Here is a 25249-nt window from a genome sequence, read left to right on the forward strand (position 1 = left end):
TACTAAGCTGAGTGATAAGGAGACACCAACTGTCCCAGAATGTGAAGGCACGTCCAGAGCCAATGCCTATGAGGCTGTATCTTGCTTTGGAACTTGAGGCCAATGCAGCGCATCCCCTAAGGGCACTGTCTCTGGGACACCTAGCAAGTGCTGCTCTGGTCCTTGGGTGGGTGGCTTAAGTATTCCTGCCTGGGGGGCGTCAAGTTCAAAAGCCAGCAGAGAGGCTGGTGCTCATGTGAGGTTTTCATGGGACCAGGGCCACCATGGTGGAGAGGGGCGGAGGAGCGGTCAGTGGGAGGAAGCCTTCAGGGAAGCCTAGGAGCCACTCAGGGAAAGCGACCAGGACCACTAGCAACCTGGCTGGACCTGCCTCCTGTCTTCCCGGCCGGTGTTGCAAAGGAGCCTCACCCCCCATGACATGCCTGGGCTGCTTATTTTAATTCTTGCTTTTGATTAAACGTTGATCATAAGGCCTCATGATGCTTCACAGAATGAGAAACCGGCCATTGCTCCTGGAACTTTTTATGACCCTCCTTTGCAGAGGAATTGATCGGACAGCAGTTTACTCGCTGGGGAGATGGTGACTTGTGGTGCCACGGCCTCGGCCTCCTGAGCTCCGAGAGGCTGTGATTTAGTGCAGCTCCGCTGGATGTATCCAGCCCCCAGCGTCCTGCCTCATCCAGAAAATAGGAGACAGGGTGCATCCAGCCCCCAGCGTCCTGCCTTATCCAGAAAATAGGAGACAGGGCAGCATCCAGCCCCCAGCGTCCTGCCTCATCCAGAAAATAGGAGACAGGGTGCATCCAGCCCCCAGTGTCCTGCCTCATCCAGAAAATAGGAGACAGGGTGCATCCAGCCCCCAGTGTCCTGCCTCATCCAGATAATAGGAGACAGGGTGCATCCAGCCCCCATCGTCCTGCCTCATCCAGAAAGTGGAAGACAGGCTCACCGGCTAAACGCTCTGCCACTCTCACTTGTGTGAGATACTTGCCTGTAGAATGCTGAGTTTCCACCTGTTCTCCAGAGGTGTGCAGTTTGCACTGAGGACGCCCTGCATTTGCATAAGGTCAAAGTACCTCACTACTGGACGGGTACAAAGTTCAGGCTCAGCTCTGACCTGGGAGTGAGGGAAATTTTTAACTCTCCACGGGGCTGTGGAAGGCTCCCCTGCCCAGGAAAGAGCTCTGAGGTGGGAGCCGAATGGCTTCATTTGCGGATCAGTCCTCATTTCCCAGCACCAGAGGGGGCATTGCTGCAGTCACAGGCCAGCCTCTGGATTTCGGCGGGGGACACATCTGTGACCTCCCAGACTTGACGTGTCCAGGTAAGCACACAGTTCATTGGGATGTGTGCCTTTCAGAGGGTGTCTGGCTGCCGTTTTTCATAAAACCCCAGGTTTCTAAAATCACAGCGTGATGAGCGCCTCGCAGGTCCATGCACCTCTCCAGTGAGCTGAGCTCTGATGTGACTTCCAAATTGTGAGTTCTCCACTCTGATTTGCATATCTGTTCAAATCCAAGTGATTAAAAGGAGCTGTCAAGGTTGATAGGCCTAAAATTAGACCTGCCTGTTCATTCGGATGTGCACATTAATGTCTCTACTTCCTGTTTTTCTCTGAACCTTCAGGGAGGAGACTGAAGTGCATGGACGAGTGAGGCATTTTGTTTTCTTTATAAAAGGAAGAAAATTCCAAAGAGACACGGATCACACGTAAATCAATCAGTGGTTAAAAGCCACTCCAAATTGTGGTCGGGACATTTTTAAAAACACAGGAAAAGTAAACTTCAACCAACCTGATTTAATTCACTGTCCAAGAATTCAGTACAAGAGAAAAATAGCAAAAATATCTTATACGAAGAAGTTTTCAGATAGTTTTTTAAATCATTTTATTCAATATGACTAAATATTTCAATATGACTAACCTATGAAAAATAGATTTTAACTTGTGTTTTTAAACCTATAAAATGCTTCCTGATGACATCATCTTTTACAAAAATTTTGCATGGATTTATGTACCACGAAAATTTCTATAAAGCACTCTTTTTAAGATTTTTTTTTTCCTGCTTAAAGAAAGTAATTCAGTATTTAGAGTAAGCATATAATATTTATGGGCTCCTCTTTAAAATGCAGTGTGCAGAAATAGTGCTTCATAAATAAGGAACTGTTAATAAATTGCTTTGTTTGGGCCCAGTTCCTAGGGGGAAGGGGTGGGGGGCGGGGGGCCATCCCTCCTGTGGGGCGGGGGCTGCCCAGGCCTCAGAAGGTGCTGCCCAGCTCCCATCAAATGCCCAGCTCTCATCGGATGCCCTGCTCAACCTGGAGCTTGTCTGCTCGCCAATTAGCCTCAGATAAAATCGGAACCTGGAGGATGCAGCCCAGGTTTGGACAGCCATGCCATCGGCGCCTGTGCAGGAAACACACGTTTCCCGGAAAGTCCCGGCGGTGAGCGTGGCACTCGCACGTGCTCCTTGCCCTTGGCAAGGGTTAAGCCTGCGACCTTCTCCTTGGAGCAAGGCTGCTGGGTCTCCAGCACCTGGAGTCTGCGGGGTGGAGGGTAGCGCCCGTGGCCCAGTGACTCGGTGTTCATTCTCAGCTGCTCCGGGTGTGGAACGCCCTCCGTAGTTAGTATTGATCACCTTGGTCTCCAAGGCCTGCACTCGGAAAATAAAACCACAGCTCCTCCAGGCAGATTCTACCCCCAGGTCACTTCTTGAAAGATCGTTTTAACTACCTGGTTTTGACTTGATGTTGAGTCTTGACTGTTTATTTTTTTCTGTTCTGAGTGGTAAACTGTTTCAAGGAGGAGTCCTGCCACAGGGGACGTCAGCCCACCAGTGAAGCCAGAGGCTCTGTTCTGGGTGCCGGCAATGAAGCTGAGTCGTCAAGACTCTGGGTCACAGGACGTGGCTGTCATTGGTTAAGGCGTCTTGACCAGTAAGTCCTCTGCGGCTCTCTGAGGGGGCCACCTATTAGGGATGAGGGCGGTGATGGCCCCCAAGTCTCCACTGGATCATCAAGTGCCTGGGAGGCGCTGTCACTGCCCCCTTGAGGCAGCCACTACCCCTGCCCCCGCTGGGGCCTGCGGTGGGACCAGAGTCCTTCCCAAGCAAGGAGAGATCCTCTCTCTGCGCATGTCCTCCTCTGTGCGCCGAGCGTCTGGGCCTTAGGTTGCCCTTAAGAGAAGCTCACAGACCTCCCTCCACCCGATGCACAGAGAATTATTTTCCTTTATGTGGTAAAACAATCCTTGAGCCTCCACCCAGGGAGGTGTCCACCCAAGGCTTAGACCTGCATATGACAGGACTGGATCAGAAGGTCCAGGCTCCATGGTCGCTTTATAAATATGTAACATAGTGCAGATGCTCAGTCATAACGGGGTGGATGGTTCAGGTGGGGATAGAGGTGCAAAAAATTCTGCAAACGGGTCTCCTAATGCCTGAAGGACTGTTACTGCTATAGCTATTAGTAAGTCCTGTTGATCCTTAAAAATCTAAGGTACGATATGTCACTGTACCAACCACAGAGAAAGGTAGCAATGAAGAACAGATCTAGACAGGGTGGGCCCGTAGGGTGGCACACACTTGTGATCCCAGCTACTCAGGAGGCTGAGGCAGGAGGATTGCAAGTTCAAGGCCCGCCTGGGCACTTTAACAAGACTCTGTCTCAAAATAAAATAAAAAGGGCTGGAACTGGGGGTCAGTGGAAGAGCACTTGTCCATGTGCGTGGGGCCTGCAGTTCACTCCGGACCAGGAAGCAGACACACACCCCTGGAGAGGAGGCTAGTCAAACGCCACGCTTCTGAGAGAGCAGTCAGACTTCCACATCCCGCCCGAGCTCGTGTTTCACATCAGCACCCCAAAACCACAGAGCAACAAGCAGAGGGCCTGAGGATCCAGGTCAGCAGGCGCAGGGGGCGGGGGAGCAGCACCCCACGCGCTCCAGGACTCAGTCCCGGGGGGACACCCAGGCCCCACCTGCCCCGTCCTACACCACGAGCAGGCTTCTCATCCAGACAGAAAGTAGACTCCTTCTTTGGAATTTACCTGCATTTTTATTTTAAAGTTTGTTCCTGGAGTCCTAGGCCAAAGAGGCCAGGTCCAGCCCCTGATCAAAAACCAAACAGAAAAAGTCATGACGGCCACACTGGGAAGGCCACACTGGGAAGGCAGTGGGAGAACCAGCGTCCCAGCCGCATCCTGGGCCTGGCGGGGGCTTTAGGTTTAAGTGGAGGAGGGGCTGGCAGGCCGGAGGTCCGCAGTCCAGCAGCCTTGCTCCCGCTGTGGCCTCGCGGATGGAGACCTCCCCTCTGTCCTGCAGTGTGGCTCTGCAGGGCTGCACCCTCGAGGGCCCATCTCCATTTGCTGCTCAGTGTGTTTGTCTCTCAGACCTGCCATCCCGGGAGGGGGCAGTTCAGTTTCCATGAGACGATGGGTGGGGACAGTCTCACGATGGGGTGATGTGACTCTGCTGTCCCTGGAAGGTGTCGGGCAGTGACTGGAGATGTCTGGGCACCGCCAGGGGTCTGAACAGTATGTCGTAAATGTCCCTCGGCCAGGTAAACGTAGGGCTAACAACCTTCATTATCAGTTAGGGGACGCTCCTTAAATGACTAACATGCCTGCCTGCAGAGCTGACAGTCACAAAGCGTGAGGTAGTGAAGAGACAGACACAAGACGAAGGCAGAGATGCCAGCTTCACCCTGCCTCCAGTTCCCACTGGGCATCTGCCGGCTGAAGTGAAGAGCTACTGTTGTGGTTTAGACACAAGGTGTCCCCCAAAAGCGTATGTGCGGGCCCTGCAAGAGGGCTTAGTGGTGAGATGATCGGTTATGAGAGCCTTAACCCAACCAGCGCATCCATCTCCTGATGGGGATTAACTGGATGGTAACTGAAGGTGGGTAGGGTGTGGCTGGGGAAGGGGGTCCCTGAGCGCGTGCCTTTGGGGTACATATTTGGTGACCTGAGCTTAGTCTCTTTCTGCTTCCTGAACATCATGTGAGCTGCTTCCCTCTGCCTCACGCTTCTGTCATGATGTTCTGTCTCGCCTCAAGCCCCAGACAAATGGAGCCTGCTGCCTCTGGACTGAAACCTCTGAAATAGTGAACCCCCAAATAAACTTTTCCTCCTCTAACTGTGCTTGTCATGTCTTTTAGTCACAGCAAAAAAAAAAAAAACAAAAACAAAAGAAAAACAAAAAACTGACCAAAACACACTGCTTTTGGCAAAGGCAGTTTCTCTAATCTGTTATAAGTTGTCATTCTGCATCTATACACATTCACACACATACCCATGCCCCTACCCACACATTCCTACAACTTCCTATCGACTTTTTATTTCTAAATTTAAATGATCAAGCCATGATTACTAGCCAAGGAACAGATTACACCATGAAAAATAAAGATTGAAATGGCTAAAACATAAAAAAATTAAAAAGGGACTAGAAGGAAACAGAGGCAGCACAAGACACAGAAGATAATTTCTAGTTAGTGTAATAAAAAAGTAAGTCAGAATTTTGTACCTATGAAACAAGAACAGGAAATTTTAAAAAGGAACAATCAAACAATAAGAAAGTAATCATGTTTTTAAAGTATTGGAAATATCCATGAAAATTAAAAAGAAAAAAATTGTTGGAAAGATTGAAACATTGGAACACAAAATCATGGAATTATCCCAGAAAATATAACAATAAAAGAAAGAGGAGTAATAGGACTGAAAGATAAGAAAACATTGACTCAGTCTAAGATGTCCAATATATAATAGGAGTTATAGAAAGAGCAAGTTGAGAAGAATGGCATGAAAATAATTTTAAAACAAAGCAGTATGACTATTTTCTGTACACAAAGGACATAAGTCTATGGAAAGAAAAGGCTCACTGCATATTCAAAATTATGAATTAAATAGAGGTCTGTGATCGCAAACACCAAAAATAAAGGGTAGATCTCAAGCATAACTAAGAAGAAAAAAATACACCATGACCCATGACTCAAGAACTGAAAAGAGCAATGGACTTCTCAGCCACTTCTAAACCTGATGTGCAATGAAAAAAGTCTTCAAAATCCTGAGTAGAAAAAAAAATTCCAACCTATAAATCTATATGCAGGTGGTCTATTAATCAGTCAGAGTAGTATTTTCAATTTGTGAACTCCTCAAAATCCTTTACTTCCTACCCACCCTTTTTGGAGGAGCAAAAAGGAGTGCTCTAACTTAAAAGAAGTTAATCATCCAAGAAGGAGAAAGATAGGAGACCCAGAAAGTGAGAGATTCAGCAAGGAAGGAAGAGAAAGAAGTTGCCTGGATAATGGCAAAAGAAAGTCCCAAAACCTGAGGAGCCTCCAGCCTGATTTAGAGAAAGAAATTTAGAGGAATCCTGGAAGACATCTTCACACACACACACACACACACACACACACACACACACACACACACACACAGTTAATTTGCCACTTGACAAGTTGGACTTTGTAAAGGACTCTACTGATGAGCCCTTTAGAGCTACTTCCAATAGGGAAGACAACCAGCTATCACAGAGAACTAAGTGAAGGCAAAACCTCAGGCACTTGGAAACATGAAAGTGCAAATGAAAGAAAACTCCACCACACCATTCGGGTCAGGAGTGAATGCTGGCTATACCATTAAAACAGCTGAAATGATTGGGGATGTAGCTCAGGGGTGGAGTGCTTGCCCTGCAGGCAGGAGGCCCTGGGTTTCCTGCAAAAATAAATAACTAAAAATAAATGAAATAGCCAAAGCACTGAAAGTTAATTTAAATAAAAATTGAACTACTGTACTGGAGTAAGGGGTCAGGGGGTTAGGATAAGTGAACCAAAATTTCATCTCTCTTAAAATGAAGTCAATCAAAAAAGCTAAAAATAAATGAGTCAAGCAATAGCAATATTCATATACTGTTTAAAATAGTTTAAAAACCAGACAAAACTGATTTCAACCATGGAGTAGAATGGAGTCGGGGGACAGGAAAGCAAACATTTCTTGTTACAAGGCCCTTGTGCTACTGTGATTAAAACAAATGCTGGGCTGGGGAGATAGCTCAGCTGGTAGAGTGCTTGCCTCGCAAGCACAAGGCCCTGAGTTCGATCCCCAGTACCAAAAAAAAAAAAAAAAAAAAAAAAAAAAAAAAAAACAAATGCTAATTTAAAAAGAAAAAAGGTATAAGCTTATGGTTTCTAGAGGAAACTCCAGAAGATGTATTGCAAAAAGAATTTAAAAGTTTTGCCTCTGGGGAATAGGGTTGGTTATGGGAAAGAGAGAGATGATGATGTTTCACTTTAAACTGTCAGCATTGTGTGCACATTACTCCAGTTATCAAATAGAAATAAAATAACTACAGAATTGAAATTAGCATACTTAAGTTCATTACAGTAATTTGGAAATAGATACCAAAATTTAATCACCACCAAAGGAAAAATGTTGGAGCTAACGAATACTGAGAGCTCACTGAGAGACAGCCTCTGTGTAAATGCTTTCCCTGAGCTATCAGTGGCTGTCTACACTGCTCCTGGGGGTAACTGCCAGCTCATCCCCAGGGTAACCCAGAAGAAAGTCGGTTTAGAAGGTTAGGTAACTCAGTCAGTGAGGGTCATGGTGGAGTAGGTATCAGGCAGGGTGATCCCACAGTCAAACTCCACCCTCATAAGCACTCTGGGGTCACCCACTGCAGTGAGCAGTCTGCAAAGTGTGTCCCAAACTGTCTTTTCTTGGTGTCAAATGACAGCAGCAGTGAGTAATGTTCTAAAGACACTGGCAACTGAATTTTCCAGGCTTACATTTCACTTCTGCTAACATTCCCACTCACATCTTTCTGTTAGGTGGAATTTCCCCCAGAGCCTGGATTTGGGGTCTGTATAAGACTGTTTAGCTGTAAGCAGAGTATACACAACTCCAATTTTAGACATATGAGCTCTTGGTGATGAAAATGTCAGAGATTTTAAAACTCAGTGACATGAGCCAATAAAGCAGCATGCTGCTAATCTGACTTCCTTGATGGACCTTAACTGTTACAAACCCTGAGGAGAAAATCTTGCATCGACCACCCACTAAGAGCACACTGAGTCAGTAAGGAGAAAACCAGACAAGAGGAAGAGTCAGTGAGGATCAGCGCAGAGGGAGCTCTCCGTAAGTTAGTGCAACTGTTGTGGAAAGCTGTCAATAGCTAATAAATTTGAACACAAACATGCCCTACAGCTAGGTAGATTCACTCCTAGAAAGTCACACTTATTTCACCAAAAGATTTGTACAAGATGTTCATAGCAGCACCATGTCTAACAGTCAAAACACTGGGAACAATACAAATATCCACCAGCAGGAGAGAGGGATCAATTAATTATGGCATAGTTACATAAAGGAATATGTTACACCAAAAACAAAAGAATGAACTATAGATATTTGCAATACTACAGAAGAATTTAACAAAAAAAATGCAGATGAATGATCTAGATACAAAATGGTACATACTAATGACTGAATTTACGTGAAGTTCAAACCAGACAGACTTTCTCCATGGTAGATGTCAGCAGAGTGGTTACTCTTCAAAACAGTTCCATGACTGGGAGTAACAGGAGGGCTTTCTGTGCTACTGTAATGTGCTAGAACACCTTAAGTGCTGATTGCTTAGGTAAATTCATTTTGTGGAATTCACCAAGCTGTATGCTTTGATTTACAAACTGCTCAGCATGTTTTAGCATATTTTCTGTTGCTGTAACTAAATACCTGAGACTGGGTAATTTATAAAGAAAAGAATTTTATTTAACTTGTGGTTCTAGAAGCTGGAAGTCCAAGATTGAGCGGGGGGATATCTGGTGAGGGCCTCATGCTGCTTCCTCACATGGTGGAAGTGAGAAGGGCAAGCAGACACGTGTCAAAGAAGGAAAGCATGAGGGACAACCTTGCTTTAGAACGTCCTGTTCCCACAAGAACACACCTACACCTGCGAGAAGGCCTCAGTCCCTCTTAATGACCTAATCACCTCTCAAAGGCCCGCCACTTCCCAATACTGTTGAGTTGAGAAGAAAGGTTCTAGCACATGGACTTTGCAGGGAAACATTCAAACTGTAGCTCAGCATAAATACCAGTGATGTTTACAAAAGGGAAAAATGAATTGAAGCAAGGAAGCATCCCCAGCACAACACACACACCAAAGCCTGAGCACACGGTCTGGCGTGTTTGCTGTCAGTGTAGCACGGGTGCATCACACAGCTGCAGGCTTGGAGGAGGACATGGCACACATGCCCATTATCACAGCATGCTGCCCGCTCCACGCTCGGCCTGGGCCTTCCCCTTCCTGCCTTGGCTCTTCCCTGCCCCTTTCCCTGGCGCTTCCTTTCTGCCCTCTCCAACCTGCACCTTCACACCCCTCACGACCAGAGGCACCTGGCATCACCCACTTCCTTTCCTGCCCGACACTGGCTTCAGACCTTCCTCACCAGCTTGCCAGCCTCCAGGCAGCTCTGTGCCTTAGGACTTCACCAAGATGGGCATACACCGTGTCCAGGAAATGCCTGTGGACTGGGAATCAACACAGGTCCACAGGTCAATTTGAGTGAATTATGAGGTATGTTCAAGGAAATAGCACAAGAACTATCCAGCATTGCTCCCCACCACCTCACGCAGGAGGAGTGGAGCTAAATGATGACTACAGTCAAGCCGGAGGGACAGGGTCCCCAGGGTCTATGCAATCAAGAGTGAAGGAGAGCTGTCCAGGCAGAGGTGGAGAAGCTGCCTCCTCCGTTAAGGGACCGATCTGGGGCTCGCATGCTTGAATCTGCACATCGACCTCTGATGAGGGACTGGGGAGCCATCTGAAGCTAGAGGATTCGTAGCTGAGAATTTACTGAGCCTCTCTGACTTCTGGTTGTCCTTGTATGTAAAGGTGACGATGACATCCACTTTCCTATCTCATGCCCTGCTAGAAAATGTCAACTGAGACAACCATCTGAAAGTGTTTCACGTATTCCAAAGCATCTTGCAGCTGTGGAGAGATGCATTTTTGCTGGTAGCTCAGATTCAGAATCTCACCATGAAAAATACCACAACGGCAAAGTAACCAGGCAACTGGCAGCGAGGGGACCCTCAGGTCAGCAGTCAGTGTCTAGTCAGGAGAGCAGAAACTGCTCCAGGTATTACACAGGACTTCAATTAGGCTGCAAAATTATAGCAGGAGCAGAAGGGAGGGGTAGGAGGTGGCATTGCGATGACGTTGGAGTCACAGGCAGCTGCCACATCTCTGCTGGAGCTGGTGCCCCTGGGAGCCTGCAGCCCACAGCCCCAGCCCTCCTCCCCTGGATAGGCTCCAGACTCCTCCTCTGCAGGCTGCCACCTCTGCAGGGTGAACGCCCCCCGCCCTTGCTGCAGGTGCTCCTGAGGGAGGGTGAGGGACAAAGCACTTTCAGGACATCTTAAAATTGTTTTCACAGAAATATGACATGAGACCTGACATATTTAGCAGAGAGAGAAAACCGAGGCTTGAGAAAGCATACAGGGTGTCCCAGAGGCACAGGCATTAGTGGTGGAGAGAGGCCCGAGGGCTCTTCCTGTGTCCTGGCCAGCTCTTTCCGTTGTGCCTCAAGGCGGGAAAGGTAGCGGCAGAGAGGAGCACTGCACTGCGTTGGGGAGGACGCGTGGCCACCAGCCCTGACCCTCGGCGCTAGGAAGGGAGAGTGGGACTGCTCCCAGCACTGCTGGTGAGCACAGGTGAGCTGCTGCACCCACGGCCAATGCCCGCTCAGGTGAGCTGCTGCACCCACGGCCAACGCCCACTCAGGTGAGCTGCTGCACTCACGGTCAATGCCCAGTCACCCTGCTGAGTGGAGGTGCGGCTGATTATCACATTGTGACTCACTGGCTTCCTTTCCTCAATGCAATTCTCCACAGATGTGCAACCAAACTAAACAGATGTTGGGCATTGGACTCTGCAGAGCTGCCGTTCTGTTTGTAGCTATCGGAAGGTAATTAATGATAGAGGGATGTATCTAGCATGCTGAGGAAAACCACCGCCTCCCAACCCTGCAAGGAGCTGAAGGAAACACAGCACACACGTGAGCCAGCCTTGGCAAGGTGAAGCCTCGCCCACACGCGGAGCCTTGGAGCGGGATTCCTGTGGGCACAGGGCATCTACCTCCATTCTGCATTATCACGGGGAGTGCCTGAGCTGATGTGGCAGAGGACCTTCAGATAAATCCATGGAGGACAGAGAGCTGACTCGGTTACCAATTTGTTCCAGAAGCATTCCCACCTCTTATATTCAAAATAAAAAATCACAGAAATCTAAGGTTCTAAAAAATGTTAGGAAAAAGCACATTCCACAGTGACCACTGAACATGAGGAAATGGCAACAGCTAAGAACCCATCTTAGGTGATCATACGGAACTGGGGACATCGTTTCCTTAAGCCTGGAATTCCCAAATAAATAAATAAATAATAAATGATTAACTTATCTCCACATGACAGTATTATACTCAGTAATAAATTTAATATCAAACCTAATATAATCTATTATTAAATAATGGGTAATAAATTATATATAATGTCATACGTAGTAATGATATAATAAGGCAATAGAATACAATGTGAGCGATATCAAAACGTACCTTTAAATACTTGTTACCCTCTAATAACAATGGACCAAATCTGAGCAGAGGCCAAGCGGTAGCAGGCAGAGCATGAAAGCTCTTCCCCACTGGATGGCGCAGTGCTATCATTGACATTCACCACGTGGGCACAATGAGCTTGCCACTGTGACCAAGGCAAAGCAAGAGCCAGGGATGACGTCCAGGCCCCTCCCTGCCCAGAGCCCATGTCCTTGCACACTGATTTCCTGGCCACATGGGATCGTCTCTGGGACCTTGAGTCTGGATTCCTGCGATCAGCCCGGCTCTTCCAGCACAGGGAACGGGACAGTGAGCAGCAGCGGCTTCTGGGAGACCACTCAGGCTTCCAGCTGGAGGAGCGGTGGCCTTCAGAGATGGGCTGTACTTTGGACTAAGTTCCAGCCCTCTGCCTCTCGAGCAAGAAGCCGGAAGCCCAGCCCTTCAGCTCCCGGTGCAAACGGCCCAAACCCGCACCCGAGCCCAGCAAGGCAGGGCAAGCGTTAGGAGGCCTGGTGAAGCTTCGGCAATGAGGTGGCAAGAAACAGAAGATGAACAGGCTCTCTGAGGTCTGTCGAGACAGGACGGAGCCGAGGTACATGGAGGCCTCACAGGGCCACGTGCACCTCAGGGGAAACAGGATTTACGCTCTCCTGTGCTGGCAAGTTACAGCGACGAAGCATCAGGTCTCACGTTCACAGTCGAGGCCGCCAGAGGGAGGGTGAGCAGCCTTCTCGCCCAACCTGGCCAGCACACTTGAAGCTCCCCAGGGACTCTGCCACCACCCCACACAGTGTGGAAAGGAAGGCTGGGAACTCCCGTCAGCGGACTCCCAGGCACCCTGGCTGCCACCGTGAACCTGCATGAGGTTAGCCTCACAATTGGTGAGACTTCATGTTCTTTCCAAATACAGCATGGTTCTAATTTTAAAAATCTGGAGAAAATGCATGATGTTTAACAACAATGTTTTTCTCTTGACTAGGTTATCCTTATTATAAACTTCTGGGTGTTTACTAGCCTCATGTAAAAAATATTCAGCGCATCTATCATGAAAATTGGCGTTAAAACATTTAACACAAATATGAAAATACAAAGGAAGACTATAATAAAACAAATCTGTCCTCCTTGCAGGAGACTTTTCTTGGAAATAACCATGCTTCCAAGAAGAAAGGTTATGTCCTTCAAGTACATTTCACACAAAAATATCTTTATTGATGACTACAGAATCTGAATATTTCTTTACTTAGGAAGGAATGGAACTGAAGCTATCGATTATAATACAGTATAGGATTTGCCCTTATCAAATGAGATTGCTGGAGGAAAGGGGCTCTTCTTCCACTAGATGGCATTAAAGTCACGTAATTACAGACTGGAGGGCCACCAAGGCGAGGGGCCAGCACACAGCCATCCAGGGATTCTGAAGACCGGGGATCCAACTTCCCATCCTCACCCTCACAACCAGCTTACTGGGATTTGTTAATTGTTTGTTTGTTGCTATGAAGACAAACCATACTCATAAAATTAAAAAAAAAAAAAAAAAAAAAAAAAAAAAAAAAAAGCAGACTAGCAAAGAGAAAGAAGTAAGCTTACTTGTCATTCTGACCTTGGCCACAAGCCTGCTGGCAAGAGATATGCAAGTGCTTTCTAGGTATTGCTTCATTTATTGGGGTGGGAGGGGACGGGCCGGTGGGGAGACCCAGGCGACTGCAGTGAGGACGGGAGCCAGGGCTCAGGTTCACTGACCCAGGGTCGCACAGGCAGTAGTCCACAGGACCAGGTCCAAGCCTGAGTCATCTGCTTCTGCAGGTCAACCTCTCCAACACTGGTCCCTGTTTTCAAAGCCAACCCGTGAGCACCCTCCATCCGTCCCAGAGAGAACTGCCTGTGTGCAGATACCAGGCAGCGGAACTCCAGCATGGAACTCCAAAGGTCCCTGGGGGAGCCCAGTGGTTGCTGCGACTTTTAACTTTCAAGTAGCCATATGTAAATTCCATCACACCACGTTACTAAATAAATACAGGGGAGGAAAATACTGTACAAGTAAATTACCAGTCATGTTTCCCAGCGTCTTATTTCTCAGCAGATTCAAGACTTTAAACGTAAGTGGAACCAAATGAAATGAACCTAACTGTACTTGATCAAAGCACCAGACCAGACAGAGAAAAGAAAGGTTTCAGTGACTGCAGTGCTGGCCCTGGTCACTACTGGGTGCAGGAAGCACAGAACCAACTGCAGAGGAGTCTCAAACCCATCGGCAGTCTGTGAGGAGTAGTATCAGTCTGGTTATTTGATGAAGCAAGAAGCAATCCTGTTGATGTTAGTCGGAACCAAGACTTCCAAAGTAAGAAAAACAAGGTGTGGGCATAGAGTAAAAGTTGTTTTTCTAAATCCTAAAGCTGTTTAATTTAAATAAGAAGCACATTAACTTACAGTTTGAAAAAATGCATTTCCTAGATCTGCTCACGGAAATGTCCAGGAACACTGCTACTCTCCCCAGGAAAACGAGTCCCCTGGTCCCATGGCTTCTTATTATCACTCCCTCTAAGAGGAGCCAGGGCCCAGCCACAAAGTAGCTGGGTCAGAGAACGTACAAAGTGAGCCTGAGATAGCTCCTGTCCAGAAATAGGGAAAGCTCTCAGGACCAGAGAGCCAGTCAAAAGGACATGGCAGCCAGCCAAAGGACACCAACGATCCCACTTTGAACACTGCAAGTATCATGAAATAATTTTGATTTATTGAAACACTAAGTTTATAAAAATTCTGGAATTCACAATAATGATATTGAGTGAGAGAGAGATTCGACAAAACACTGGAAGAACTCGCGGTGGATTAAGAGGACGGTTTAACTAACACATTGCTCTTAAAATTGGTCAGCAAGGGAAAAGAACGGTGAAATTCTTTGCCTTTTCAGTAGGAAATGTAGTTCAGGAAAATCAAATCCAGTCGATGACAGAAAGCTTTTTTTCTTTTTCTGTAGAAAATGTCAGTAAATGAATGTCAAAGGAATGAATTAGAGTATTTCCACTTTGCAACTTACAATAAATAATTGATTCAGGCAGGGACTACCAGTGGAAAATAAAACCAATTGCAATTCTTAGCTGGAGATGTGTTTGCCTGGGGAGCTGGATTTTTGTGTTGCAGTCACACATTTTTGTGTTGTACCCCCTTAACCCAAGGCAGTAGTGGCCAACTGCCTACACCCAGGCCTTCTGTTGTGATGAGGTAGAATGAGTGGACCAGAACCTCAACAGAGCTTGAGGCTAAAGAAAAGCAAAGATAGAAACCACAGGTCAGAGGCCTAGCCCAAGGCTTAGTGGCCATCACCACATAAACAAAACTTAAATCATCTGAATTTCCCATACTACTTCTGATCATAAATGAGAAACAAATTGTTAGCTTCTGTCCTTGTCAGTATGAGCCAGGAAATTAAACTGTGAACAAATCTGCTTAAATACCATCTGCCTGTTTAAAAAATGATGTCTAAGAGCCAATCCCCAACAAGGTCAGAATATTTTTTTTCATGCTTCATAAGCTGGCTGTTCTTGCTACGAGGCAAGCCCCTCTCCACTTGCTTTGAGGTTTCCTGGGTGTGATCTAGAACTTCCATATGATGATTAACTTCAAGATCTTTCCCACTAGATCTGATGCTATTTTTGATGGACCTAACTTTCCCTGCTTAGGAGATGCAGGGGATAGAGTAACAAGCTAAACGTCACCAGGAGGAAGCAACCAGACAAACTCAGAGTGTGTCACACTTCTTTAAGAATCCAAGCATCTAGATAGGAAGCTTACAGTGGGAGGTAGGGAGTCTCCTAAGAATAAAAGAAACTTAAGAAGCATGACCAACAACTTGAGAGTCCTCACGGGTACACTGGATTCTGACCCCAAAATAAAAAAGCTATTTAGGGAAAATTAAAGAAATGTAAGTAATTAGTGCATATTATGCAACATTAAGGAATTGCTGCTGGTAGTTAATGATAATCATAATGTCAAGGTTTATGTAGAAGAATGTCTCTTTTTTAGATAAATGCTGATGTGCTTACAGGTAGAGAATAAAAAATTATAATGCGTTTTTAAAGATTTTGGAAACAAAATACATACATATAACCAAGATGAAGCAAGTATAGCAATTCTTTGCAAAATTCAATGTTTAGATTTTTCAGATTGTTAAAATGTATAACATTTATAACATTTTGAAATCAGTTAAATGAGATTCTATTTTGGTACAGCCAGATTTTCTTTAGTAAAAAGGCACTAGTGCATCTCTGGAGAAAAAAAATTATTGTGAATAAAGTCTTTCTTTAGTTATGAATGAGCTTGGGGAGGTGAAGAGACAGGACACATATTCACTGAGAAACTTAATATGTCTAATGCTTCTCAGGTGGGGGGAAATGAGACAGATTCTGGAAGAGTTGGTAGGGAATCTCATGCTAGAGCCAGCGGTCAAACCAGAGTCAGGTCGAATTCCCAGGCTGAAACCCCCCACTCACAGTGTCCCCTGCCTGGTCCCTCCTAATGTGAGGAGAGCCATATATAATTGCAAACCTGGAACATAGTTTGGAAGACAAGCTCAAGGGTCCAGAAGCATTTTTGTGGGCATTACGAATGACTGAAAGCGGCTGAACTCTCCAGATTTTGAAAGTCGATCCAAGTTGGTCTCCTCCAGCCAAGTGGAGTCCTGCAGGTCAGCTGTCAGTATCAGTGAGGGCGCCCTGCTGGGAGCCCCACACAGGGAAGAGGAGGTGGCCCACTCTGCCTAGGCTCAGGCACAGGGAGGCGGGACCTTCTGAGGAAAGGGGGTTTCTGAACTGGGGGACATGACCCCGGTTGATTTTCATTTTCTATTGTTAAGTGACCAGTTACACTAACTTAGCAGTTTAAAGCCATGCCTGCATACCTGTTGGCTGTTCTGTAGTCCAGCATGTGTGGTAGGTCCCCTGCTCAGACTGTGGACAAGGTGGTGGCCACTGCATTCTCACCTGGAGCTTCGGGTCCTCTCCCAGGGTAAGTCATGCTATGACAGAGTCAGTTTCTGTGGTTATAGAATGGAAGGCCTTGCTGGAGGTCTGCTGGGGCCACACAGCTTCCAGAGGCTGCTCATATCCTTCACTTGGCCCTTCCATTTGAAGCCAGGGACCACACATGGAATCCTGAGTCCTGCTTTCACTGCCCACCACTGGAAGTTCTGCTTTAAAGGGCTCACGTGGTCAGTGTCAGGCCAGGTGAGACAACTTTCACATCTTAAGGTGAGCTTGAAGGGTTATGGAAACTAACATTCCTGCAAGATAACCCCTGAAGAAAAATGGAGAGAGGTGCAGCTCTGGAGGAGGGAGGGGAAACTAGCCAAGGATTAACTTTCCAGCAGATCCTTTTCTGATAATGATGGGCCAGGGGGAAAGGGGCAGATACTGAACGCTGGGCCCTGAATCTTAATCTTTCCCCATGGCAAATTAGTCCTACCAGACAAAACCCAAATCCCCTCTGGAACTGAGAATCATTTTCACATTCAGAAAATGAGCCCCGACAGTACCCCAGTCCGCAAAAGGTAAAGGTTTCTCTGAATTCATTGAGTTCTGCATCCAGTCCTTTTGTACTTACAGAGCTGACTTTTGACTTTATAGCTGCTAAATCACTTGACAGCAGTGCCTAGACTAGTGTTTGCCTGAACAATCAGGGATCTTGGGGAGCATCTTTAGAATTCTGCTGTGTTAGGGTTCTCTAGAGGAACAGCATCAACAGGAAGTGTGATTATAAAAGGGGATTTATGAGATTGGCTTACACGACCAGAAGCTGGATAGTCCACAATGGCCGTCTGCAGCTGGCGAGCTGGAAGAACCAGTGTAGGGTCTTCACTGTCTGAAGACATTCCGAGTTTCACCATGCAGAGGGTATTACCTATATATCATGGTAGAGACCAGGGACACAAAACCCTACAGAGCATAAGACAGCATGAATCATTCCACTCAAAATGTGCATAGTGCCATGGCTGAGGAACCCTGGACCAAGGTCTAGAAGTGGCTGCCTCAGGGGGAAGGAGGGAAGGCCCAGATGGAGCCCTGCAGCTCTTGAGCTTAGAGCCAGGTAGCCCAGCTTAGGACCAGAGAAGCCAGAGAAGGGGCCAGGCCCACCATGAGGACAGAGCTGAGAAGAAAGTGAAGAAAGGGTGTCAATTCAGGGACATATTGAGACCAGTCCCCCCAAGCAAGGAGAAGGAACCACCCCTGGATTGGGAGTGGCAGAGGCCACTGAGATGGAGCCAGAGCAGATTCCTTCATGGCAGGTGACCGTTCCGTTAGAGGAGGAGCCTCTTGAGAGGAGGACAGGGGCACAGCTGCTGGAGGACAGCCTTCTAGAAGTCGGGCTGCTGAAGAGAAGCACACAGCCCAGAGCCACCTGAATACAGAGGTGGCAGGAGGTGAGGTTCGCAAGGTGGTGAGCTGGGAGCTGTGCCTGCCGCCGGAGGAGTTAGCAGAGAGGGAAGCCCGGCGAGGACCACAGCACCTCCGCACAGGACCCTGCCAGTGACCTCGCCCTAAATGCTACGTCCTGGGAGCCTCTCCTGCTGGACCAGAGTCTCGGCTCCACCTGGGGAGAAGGGTCATCGAAGCGACAGGTGTGGGCACAACTGCAGCCGGGCTGGGAGCATGGTGGTGGAAGGTCGGAGGCCCATCCCCTAGGCGGGCAGCAGATCACTTCTGAGAACAAAGAAGGGTGCCAGCAGAGGCTGAGAAAGACCCAGAGGCTGTTCTAGTCAGGGAAACGCAGCAGGCATCCCTGGCAGGGCACAGCCTTGTCCTTCTTATTTCTTCTCCCTGTGATTTTTTTTGAAAAATTCTCATCAGAGTTCCATCTAAGCCTGACTCGAGTGTTAAAGCATTTTCCCCATAATGACTGTACTCTATCTACTGAAAGTCATTTCGAGTCCAGTCTGTGGAAAGGCAGGGCGACTATTATGGCGGAGAATGGGCACAGACTCAGAAAGCAAGGAGCGTGGGAAAGACCCAGACACGGCACGCACCGGCTGAAGAGGCTTTTATAAAGTGAAACTGAGGGCTATGACCTGAAGGCTTGTGGGATTTCTTTCTTGAAATCCACAAGTGTTAAAGAGTTGGCAGTATTAACACAAGAAGTGCCGTGAAAATTAAAGACGACTGGAAAGAACCGCCATCTTTCTTGGATTCCTTTCATTTCCAGAGGTGATCCAATCTATTCCGAAAATTCTTATTTAATTCTCACAGTGCAGTTTTTCTTTCTTAAGAAGACATCTTAAAATTAAATTTAAGGCTAATTGATACATGAAAACAAATTTTATGTCTTAATGGGGCACCATGTGACATTTCAATACAAATATACATAAATATGCATCAGATGAAACCTCTGTCTCCTCAAGCATTGCCATTTCTTTACAGTAAACACATTAAAATCCTTTCCTTGGCTTTGTGATGTACAGTACACACTGCTATCCACAGTCTCCCTGTGTGCCCAGCACAGGGGCGTTCTTTCTCGGGTCTCACCTTAGTCCCTCCAGCCCCCACCTGCCCCAGCCCTTAGTGATCCCCCTACTCTTAACCTCTATGAGAGCGACGTTTTCATACTCCACATGAGTGAGGCCATGTACTTCTGTGTCTGTTCCTGGCTTATTTCATTTAACTTAATGATCTCCAGTTCTTTCCATGTTGTCACAAATGACAGGGTTTCACTTTCAAAATTGAAAACATTCCCGGTATCCACTGTGTGTATGTGCCACCTTCTCTTTATCCATTCGCAGTTGACAGATAGGCAGTGATTTCCATGTCTTGGCCATTGTGAACAGTGCTGCAGGGAACGTGGAGGATCAGGTCTCTGACAGGCTGATTTTACTTCCTCTGGCTGTGCACCCAGGAGTGGGTATTTCAGGAACTTCCACACTGTTTCCCACAATGGCTATAATAATGCCCTTCCTCCAACAAGTGCTCCTAGCGCCCTTTGTCAAAATGAGCTGGCTGTGGACACGTAGGTTCACTTCTAGGCTCTCTATTCCTTCCGCCCGTCCGTGTGTCTGTTTACATGACAACATCAGGTCACTTGGATGACTACAGCTTTCCAACAACGTTGCACTTTAATACTATTGCAGTTAACTGCAGATAAAATAAAATCTTCCTCTCAAATCATTGTGACACTCCAGCAAGACAAGTGTCTTTTACATTCAAAGCCTTGGATAGTCAAAAATCCCACAGGGGCAGTAGTTTTCCTGCCAGGCACTTGACATCAGCTGCTGAAAGGAAGGGACAGCCAATTGAGCTCCTGTGGGTTTGAGAGAGCCCACTGGTCTTCCCACTCTTCGGGGACAGAGCTGTGCAGCTCCTGCAACCTTCCATCCACACAAAGCCCAATCTCTTGAAAAATGCCTCCTATTCTGCAGATGTTTCCCAATCCCAGAGTGTGGGGAAACCATCTCAGACCACCAAAGGCTGACTCAGGGAGGACTCCCATTGAGGGGGGAGGAGGGCATTTACCTGTGCTGATGCCTGGGGACCCAATGGGCATCCCTGAGTCGAGCTGGCAATCACATCTGCAGATGGAAAAGCACTTCCTTCAAGAGGTGGTCACTAAAAGCTCCTTCTGGCTGCAGAGACTGGCAGGGGTTTACAACAGTGAGGACACCTTAGAAATCACCAGGCAGGTGGCACTGGCTTTTGCAGAGGCAGCAGACTGTTCCCACCAACGAAGCAAGGAAGCAGCCCATTCCGAGAGCTTCCCAATCCCTCTGCACCTGTCCCTGCAGTGATGGGGGCTCTGAAAGACACCCTGGAACCCTGCATCTGGCCCTCCATTGACAACAATCAGAAACCTCGGGAGAGGGGAACAGAGCAGGTGCATACGGTCTACCAAACCAGTTCTGGGCATTTCTTCCCCATCGCTGGCTGGGGACTGTCTTTCAGTTCACCTGCCACTTCCCCAGGGACTTCTAAACAGGGAGGCCAATGACGGCACTTCCTCCCGTCATTTGTTAGGCTGTGTCATCAACTGGTTGTTTCAGAGCCCTGACTGGTGTCACAGTCCTGAGTCCAAGCTGAGGGAAGCTGAGGCAGGAAGATCACAAGATAGAGGTCAGCTGGGTCACATAGTGAGACTCTGTCTCTAAATAAATAAAAGCGAAAATAAATATATAAAGGAGTTTCACACCACACTTGTTACTGAGGCCTGAGGCTACACCAACAGCGAATGCCTGACACACTCTCCCCCTTAATTCCAAAGGCAAGCTCTCTCCTCATCCAACCACCAGTCCCAACCCACCAGCCCCCTCTTCTGCAAGTCAGGGAGAGTCAAACCTTGTGTGTTTAAAATCAATTGAAATTAATTTGCTGAGGCAATCCTTAGCCCCATGAAAGAATGGAAAGTGACCAGGGCAGCTCAGCAAGTTGATCTCTAACACAGTGAGCAATGGATTTTGCAGGAATGGGGATTCATCTCTTTATCTCTATGCCAGAATTCTGAAGGCCAGCGCTCTTCCCTGATACCAAGAGACAGCCCGGAGGTGTGGCAGCCTCTGCCTGGTAGCCTTAGAGCCGCCTGCTACCTGGAGCAGAGATCTGGGTAGCTGGAGAGCTGGGTAGTAAGAGACCACCTGGCAAGCCAACAGCCAAGCGCCTTGAGAGCCAGCTGGAAACCCCTAGAACTGCTGCGGAAGCCACCCCAGGCCCAAGAAGTGCCTGCCCTGCAGAGATGTCCTCATTCTTTCTTTTTCTTGGACACGCAGTAAAGGGCTTCAAAGTCATCTACAGAACTTGGAAAAAGCAGAGGCTCATCTGGACAGGCGGGAACGTAAAGGATTGTCAATGTGGCGTCCCGACCCGTGCTAGGATCTTGGCGGCCTTGGTATGCATGCCAGTCCGCGGTCTCCGGGGGTTTATGGCCCAGGACTTCGGTACTCCAGCGCCTCTGTCCACGCCCAACCTCATATTCTCCACGGAGACACCTCCCCTTGTGGTCCCAGCCCTATAACGCTCACCGACTTCCTTCACACCGATCTTTTCCGCAGTGCAACCGCCTTTTGTTGCCTGCTGGGTGGGACCCCCGAGGGACTGATGTTTTGGGGGCAGGGGCTCCCCAGAGAAAGCAAGGGGGCAGCGCATTGGACGGAGATCCTAAGCCAAGCCACAGCGGCTCGGGAGACGGGGCTGTGAGGCCCTAGAAGTCAGAGGAAGTCAGGAATCTGTTAGATCCCTGGGGATAAAGGATTCCTGAGCTAAAAAGCCTTAACTCTGGCCTGAGACCCTGCTGCAAAGGGTATTGGAATTACAGGGGCGGCGCGTCGGGGTCGCGTCAGGACCAGGGCGGGGCGGAAAGATGACCCCGGGGCGGGACGGGGACTTGGCTGCTCCACGGCTGGCTGGGGAGGAGACTAGCCACCTACACTAACTCAGGGCTCGGACCCCGACGGCATTTAAAGGCCAAGGGGCGGGGCGGGCTGACAGCACCTGGCGCTGCTGGCAGCGTAGCTCCATGGAGCACTCATGAGTTTCGGTGCGGAACCGCCAGCCCAGGCCCAGGAGAGGCTGGACATGGCCACATACTGCGACGGACTGGGCGCCTGCTCGAGCCCGCACGGCCAGGCCAGGGTCGCCGCCGCGCACCCTCCTGGTTATGCGCGCGGTAACCTGGGAACCGCAGGCGGTGGCCCGCGCCTGTGGGTGAATGCACCGGCGCTCGGCCCCGCGCTCAGCCCTGCGCCCTACGCGTCGGGCCCTGGGCCCGCACCGCCGTACGCCGGCCCCGGCTATGCAGCCCCAAGTCCGCTCCTCGGTGCTTCGAGCGGCCTGGCGGGGGCCGACCTCGCGTGGCTGAGCCTCTCCGGCCAACAGGAGCTACTCAGACTGGTGCGGCCGCCCTACTCCTACTCAGCGCTCATCGCCATGGCCATCCAGAGTGCGCCACTGCGGAAGCTGACGCTCAGCCAGATCTACCAGTACGTGGCCAGCAACTTCCCTTTCTACAAACGCAGCAAGGCGGGCTGGCAGAACTCCATCCGCCACAACCTGTCGCTCAACGACTGCTTCAAGAAGGTGCCCCGCGACGAGAACGACCCAGGTGAGACGCCGGTTGCGGAGCTCCCGGGCTGCCCGCGCCTGGGCAGTTGGCACGCGGGGGTGGGAGCGACCTTGGAAAACCCAATTCCTCCTCGCACAGTTGGAGATTCGTAAGTGGGGAGAAGGGGAGGCAGAGACGTCTTGGGTACGGACGGGCTGCCCGATGGCCACAACCCACAGGCGCGCAGACGTCCGGTCCTGTGCTTTCAGAGGGCTCTGAATTTCTGCGAGCTCCTTAGGAGCAAAGCAGGAGTGCTGGTCACCTGGTGACCTTGGTGGTTACTTAACTTCTCTGCGCCTCAGCGCAGTTCCCTGCAAATGCGGAAGACAATGCACACCCCTAAATTGACAAAACAAATGACATCCCGCTTCAGAAAGCGCTCCGGTTCCCGCTGGGTGCGGTCGGGTCTGCCCTGGTGGTAGAGTCCAGAAGGTCCCCCACCTGGCGAGCCGCCTCTCCGGGCAGATATTTCTCAGGGGTCTCTGCTTTGGCCTTTCTGGGATGTCTAGGTTATTCCAGTCGCTGTGGAGGCCATCCCGGGTACGAAGTGCCACCTCGAGGTCTGGGATGGAGGGGAGCCGTCCTGATCCCCTGGAGGGGCTGGTGGCCTTTCCGAAGTCGCTCACCACGCCACTTCAAGGTCGGGCGCTTTCTTCCTCCACAGGCAAAGGCAATTACTGGACCCTGGACCCAAACTGCGAGAAGATGTTCGACAATGGAAACTTCCGAAGGAAGAGGAAGAGGAGAGGGGAGGCCGGAGCCGCCGCACCCTCAGGAGCCAGGAGCCCAGGGGGAGCCGCGGTGCGGGCGCTGGAGCCCCAGGGCCCGACCTCCCCCGACCTGCAGGCCTCGCCCTCCCCGCCCGCGCCCGACGCTGCCGCCTGTTTCTCCAGCTTCTCCTCCGCCATGAGCGCGCTGGCCGGCAGCCTTGGCGCCTTCCCCGGGGGCCTGGCGGGCGACCTTCCCTTCGGGAGGCTAACGACGGTCGCTGCCCAGAGTCCCCAGACCCCCGGCCCCACGCCGGGCTTCGCCTCTGGCCCTCAGACGACGGCCTCCGGCTTTCGCGTCAGTCACCTTGTGTACAGCCGGGAGGGGACTGAAATTTGAAGGGAGGCTGCAGACCCGCCCGGCCGGTCCAGAGGTGCCGCGCGCAGACGGGGATTCGGGCGGAGAGAGCCCTGCCCGCGGTGGCCGGGAGGGAGCGCGGAGCCCGGGGCCACCCGCGGAGAGCTCGGCCGAGCCGCGCCTCCCTCACCCAAGCGACGGTCCTCTTCCAGATCGCTGCCTGCCCGCTCGCTCGCAGATCCAGCCGCAGGGCCCGGCGCCCGCGCTCTTCAGGAATCCACCCTAAAGGGCGCTGGCTGGATCCCTCCAGTCCTTCAGCCGAGAGCCTGGCCAGCCCCAAAGAGCCTTTGTACTGATGGGAGGGAGGCGGGCTGCCATAGCGCACTGGGGACCCAGCTTAGTCTTTGGGCTGGGGATTCCTTCACTAGGCCAGGAAGACTGGGGCAAGGGCTCAGGAAGGGGGTTCAGGACCCAGGAAATGGGGATCAGGTAGCTTTTTTCCACTCTGGTCAGGAGTGTGCAGGAAGGAAGCCCCTGGGACTGTTGGGACTGGAACTCCTGTAAAGAGGGACTCATGTCTGGAGCTGCCTGAGTTGGCAGGGAGGGATCCCTGGGTGCGGCTCCTTTCCCTGTCCCTCCTGGCCTGTCATGGCCCTTTTCTAGACCAGACATCTCACCATCCGTAGCCCACAGCACCATTATGCCTAGCACCCTGGAATCCCAGGGAGGTCCAAGTTGCCCTTCTCCCCACCCACACTCACCAGAGCTCATCTCAGGCAGATATGTGACCACACCTACTTGGGCCTCTCTCCCTTCTGCCTCCTTCCCTACCCCAGATTGGGCCAGAGATGCCCCTGCCCCAGCTCTTGAGGGCCTCCTCCTGTTTGAGTTTAACCTTTAACCTCCTTGACCTCCCACTCCCATTCTATTTGCTGAGAAGGTATCTCTGTGACAGGCGAGGAGCCCATGGTCTTTGGGAAGAGGAATTTTGGCCTCTCTATTCCAACCGGGAGGTTCTGGGGTCCCCAGTGCCATGGACTGTCTTTCCTCTTTGTGGCACCTGACACTCTGGAAGTGTGGTCACTGGGAAGGGGTGTACTCAACCTCCCCAACTCTGCCTGCACTCCAGAGTGGGTGCCCCTTTCCTAGAGGAGATCAGAGGGTGAAGCTGGGACAGTGGAAACTGTTCCCTCTCAGTGGGTGGGCCCTTCCACGAGCCCGGCCCTGCCTCCACCCAGCCTGGGTGTCAGTTTCCCCAGGTAACCAAGCGGGCCTGCTGAGCCCATCTCACACTGCTGCTGGAAACCAAGGCGGGGCTGCTGTGTTCCTGCTGAGGAGAGGGGGCGGGGGAGAACTCGGAGTCTGGCCTGAGCCAGGTCCAGAGCTGCCGAGCTTCAGCCTGCAGCCGCTTCTCATCCAGTGGGCAGATCAAGCCAAGAGTGGGGTGCAGTGAACCCCGGCCACGTTCTTTCTTTGTGCTCTCCTGGCACAGTTTCTACCTCTTCGTGTGGCATTTT

General features: G+C 49.9%; 1 protein-coding gene and 1 long non-coding RNA gene across 2 annotated transcripts; both read left to right on the forward strand.

Moving 5' to 3' along the window:
• The first annotated feature begins 2265 nt into the window (after positions 1–2265).
• Positions 2266–4874, forward strand: LOC124984407 (uncharacterized). Its single transcript, XR_007108665.1, has 3 exons — positions 2266–2934; positions 3737–3897; positions 4630–4874. It is a non-coding gene; the product is annotated as an uncharacterized LOC124984407 (long non-coding RNA).
• Positions 4875–22141: 17267 nt separating this feature from the next.
• Foxi2 (forkhead box I2) lies at positions 22142–23774 on the forward strand. The gene is made up of 2 exons (XM_047552036.1): positions 22142–22667; positions 23332–23774. Exons 1-2 carry the CDS (start codon positions 22142–22144, stop codon positions 23772–23774), a joined length of 969 nt encoding a protein of 322 aa, XP_047407992.1.
• Positions 23775–25249: the final 1475 nt, after the last annotated feature.

This window comes from Sciurus carolinensis, chromosome 5 (genome assembly GCF_902686445.1).
Source record: "Sciurus carolinensis chromosome 5, mSciCar1.2, whole genome shotgun sequence".
Taxonomy (NCBI): domain Eukaryota; kingdom Metazoa; phylum Chordata; class Mammalia; order Rodentia; family Sciuridae; genus Sciurus; species Sciurus carolinensis.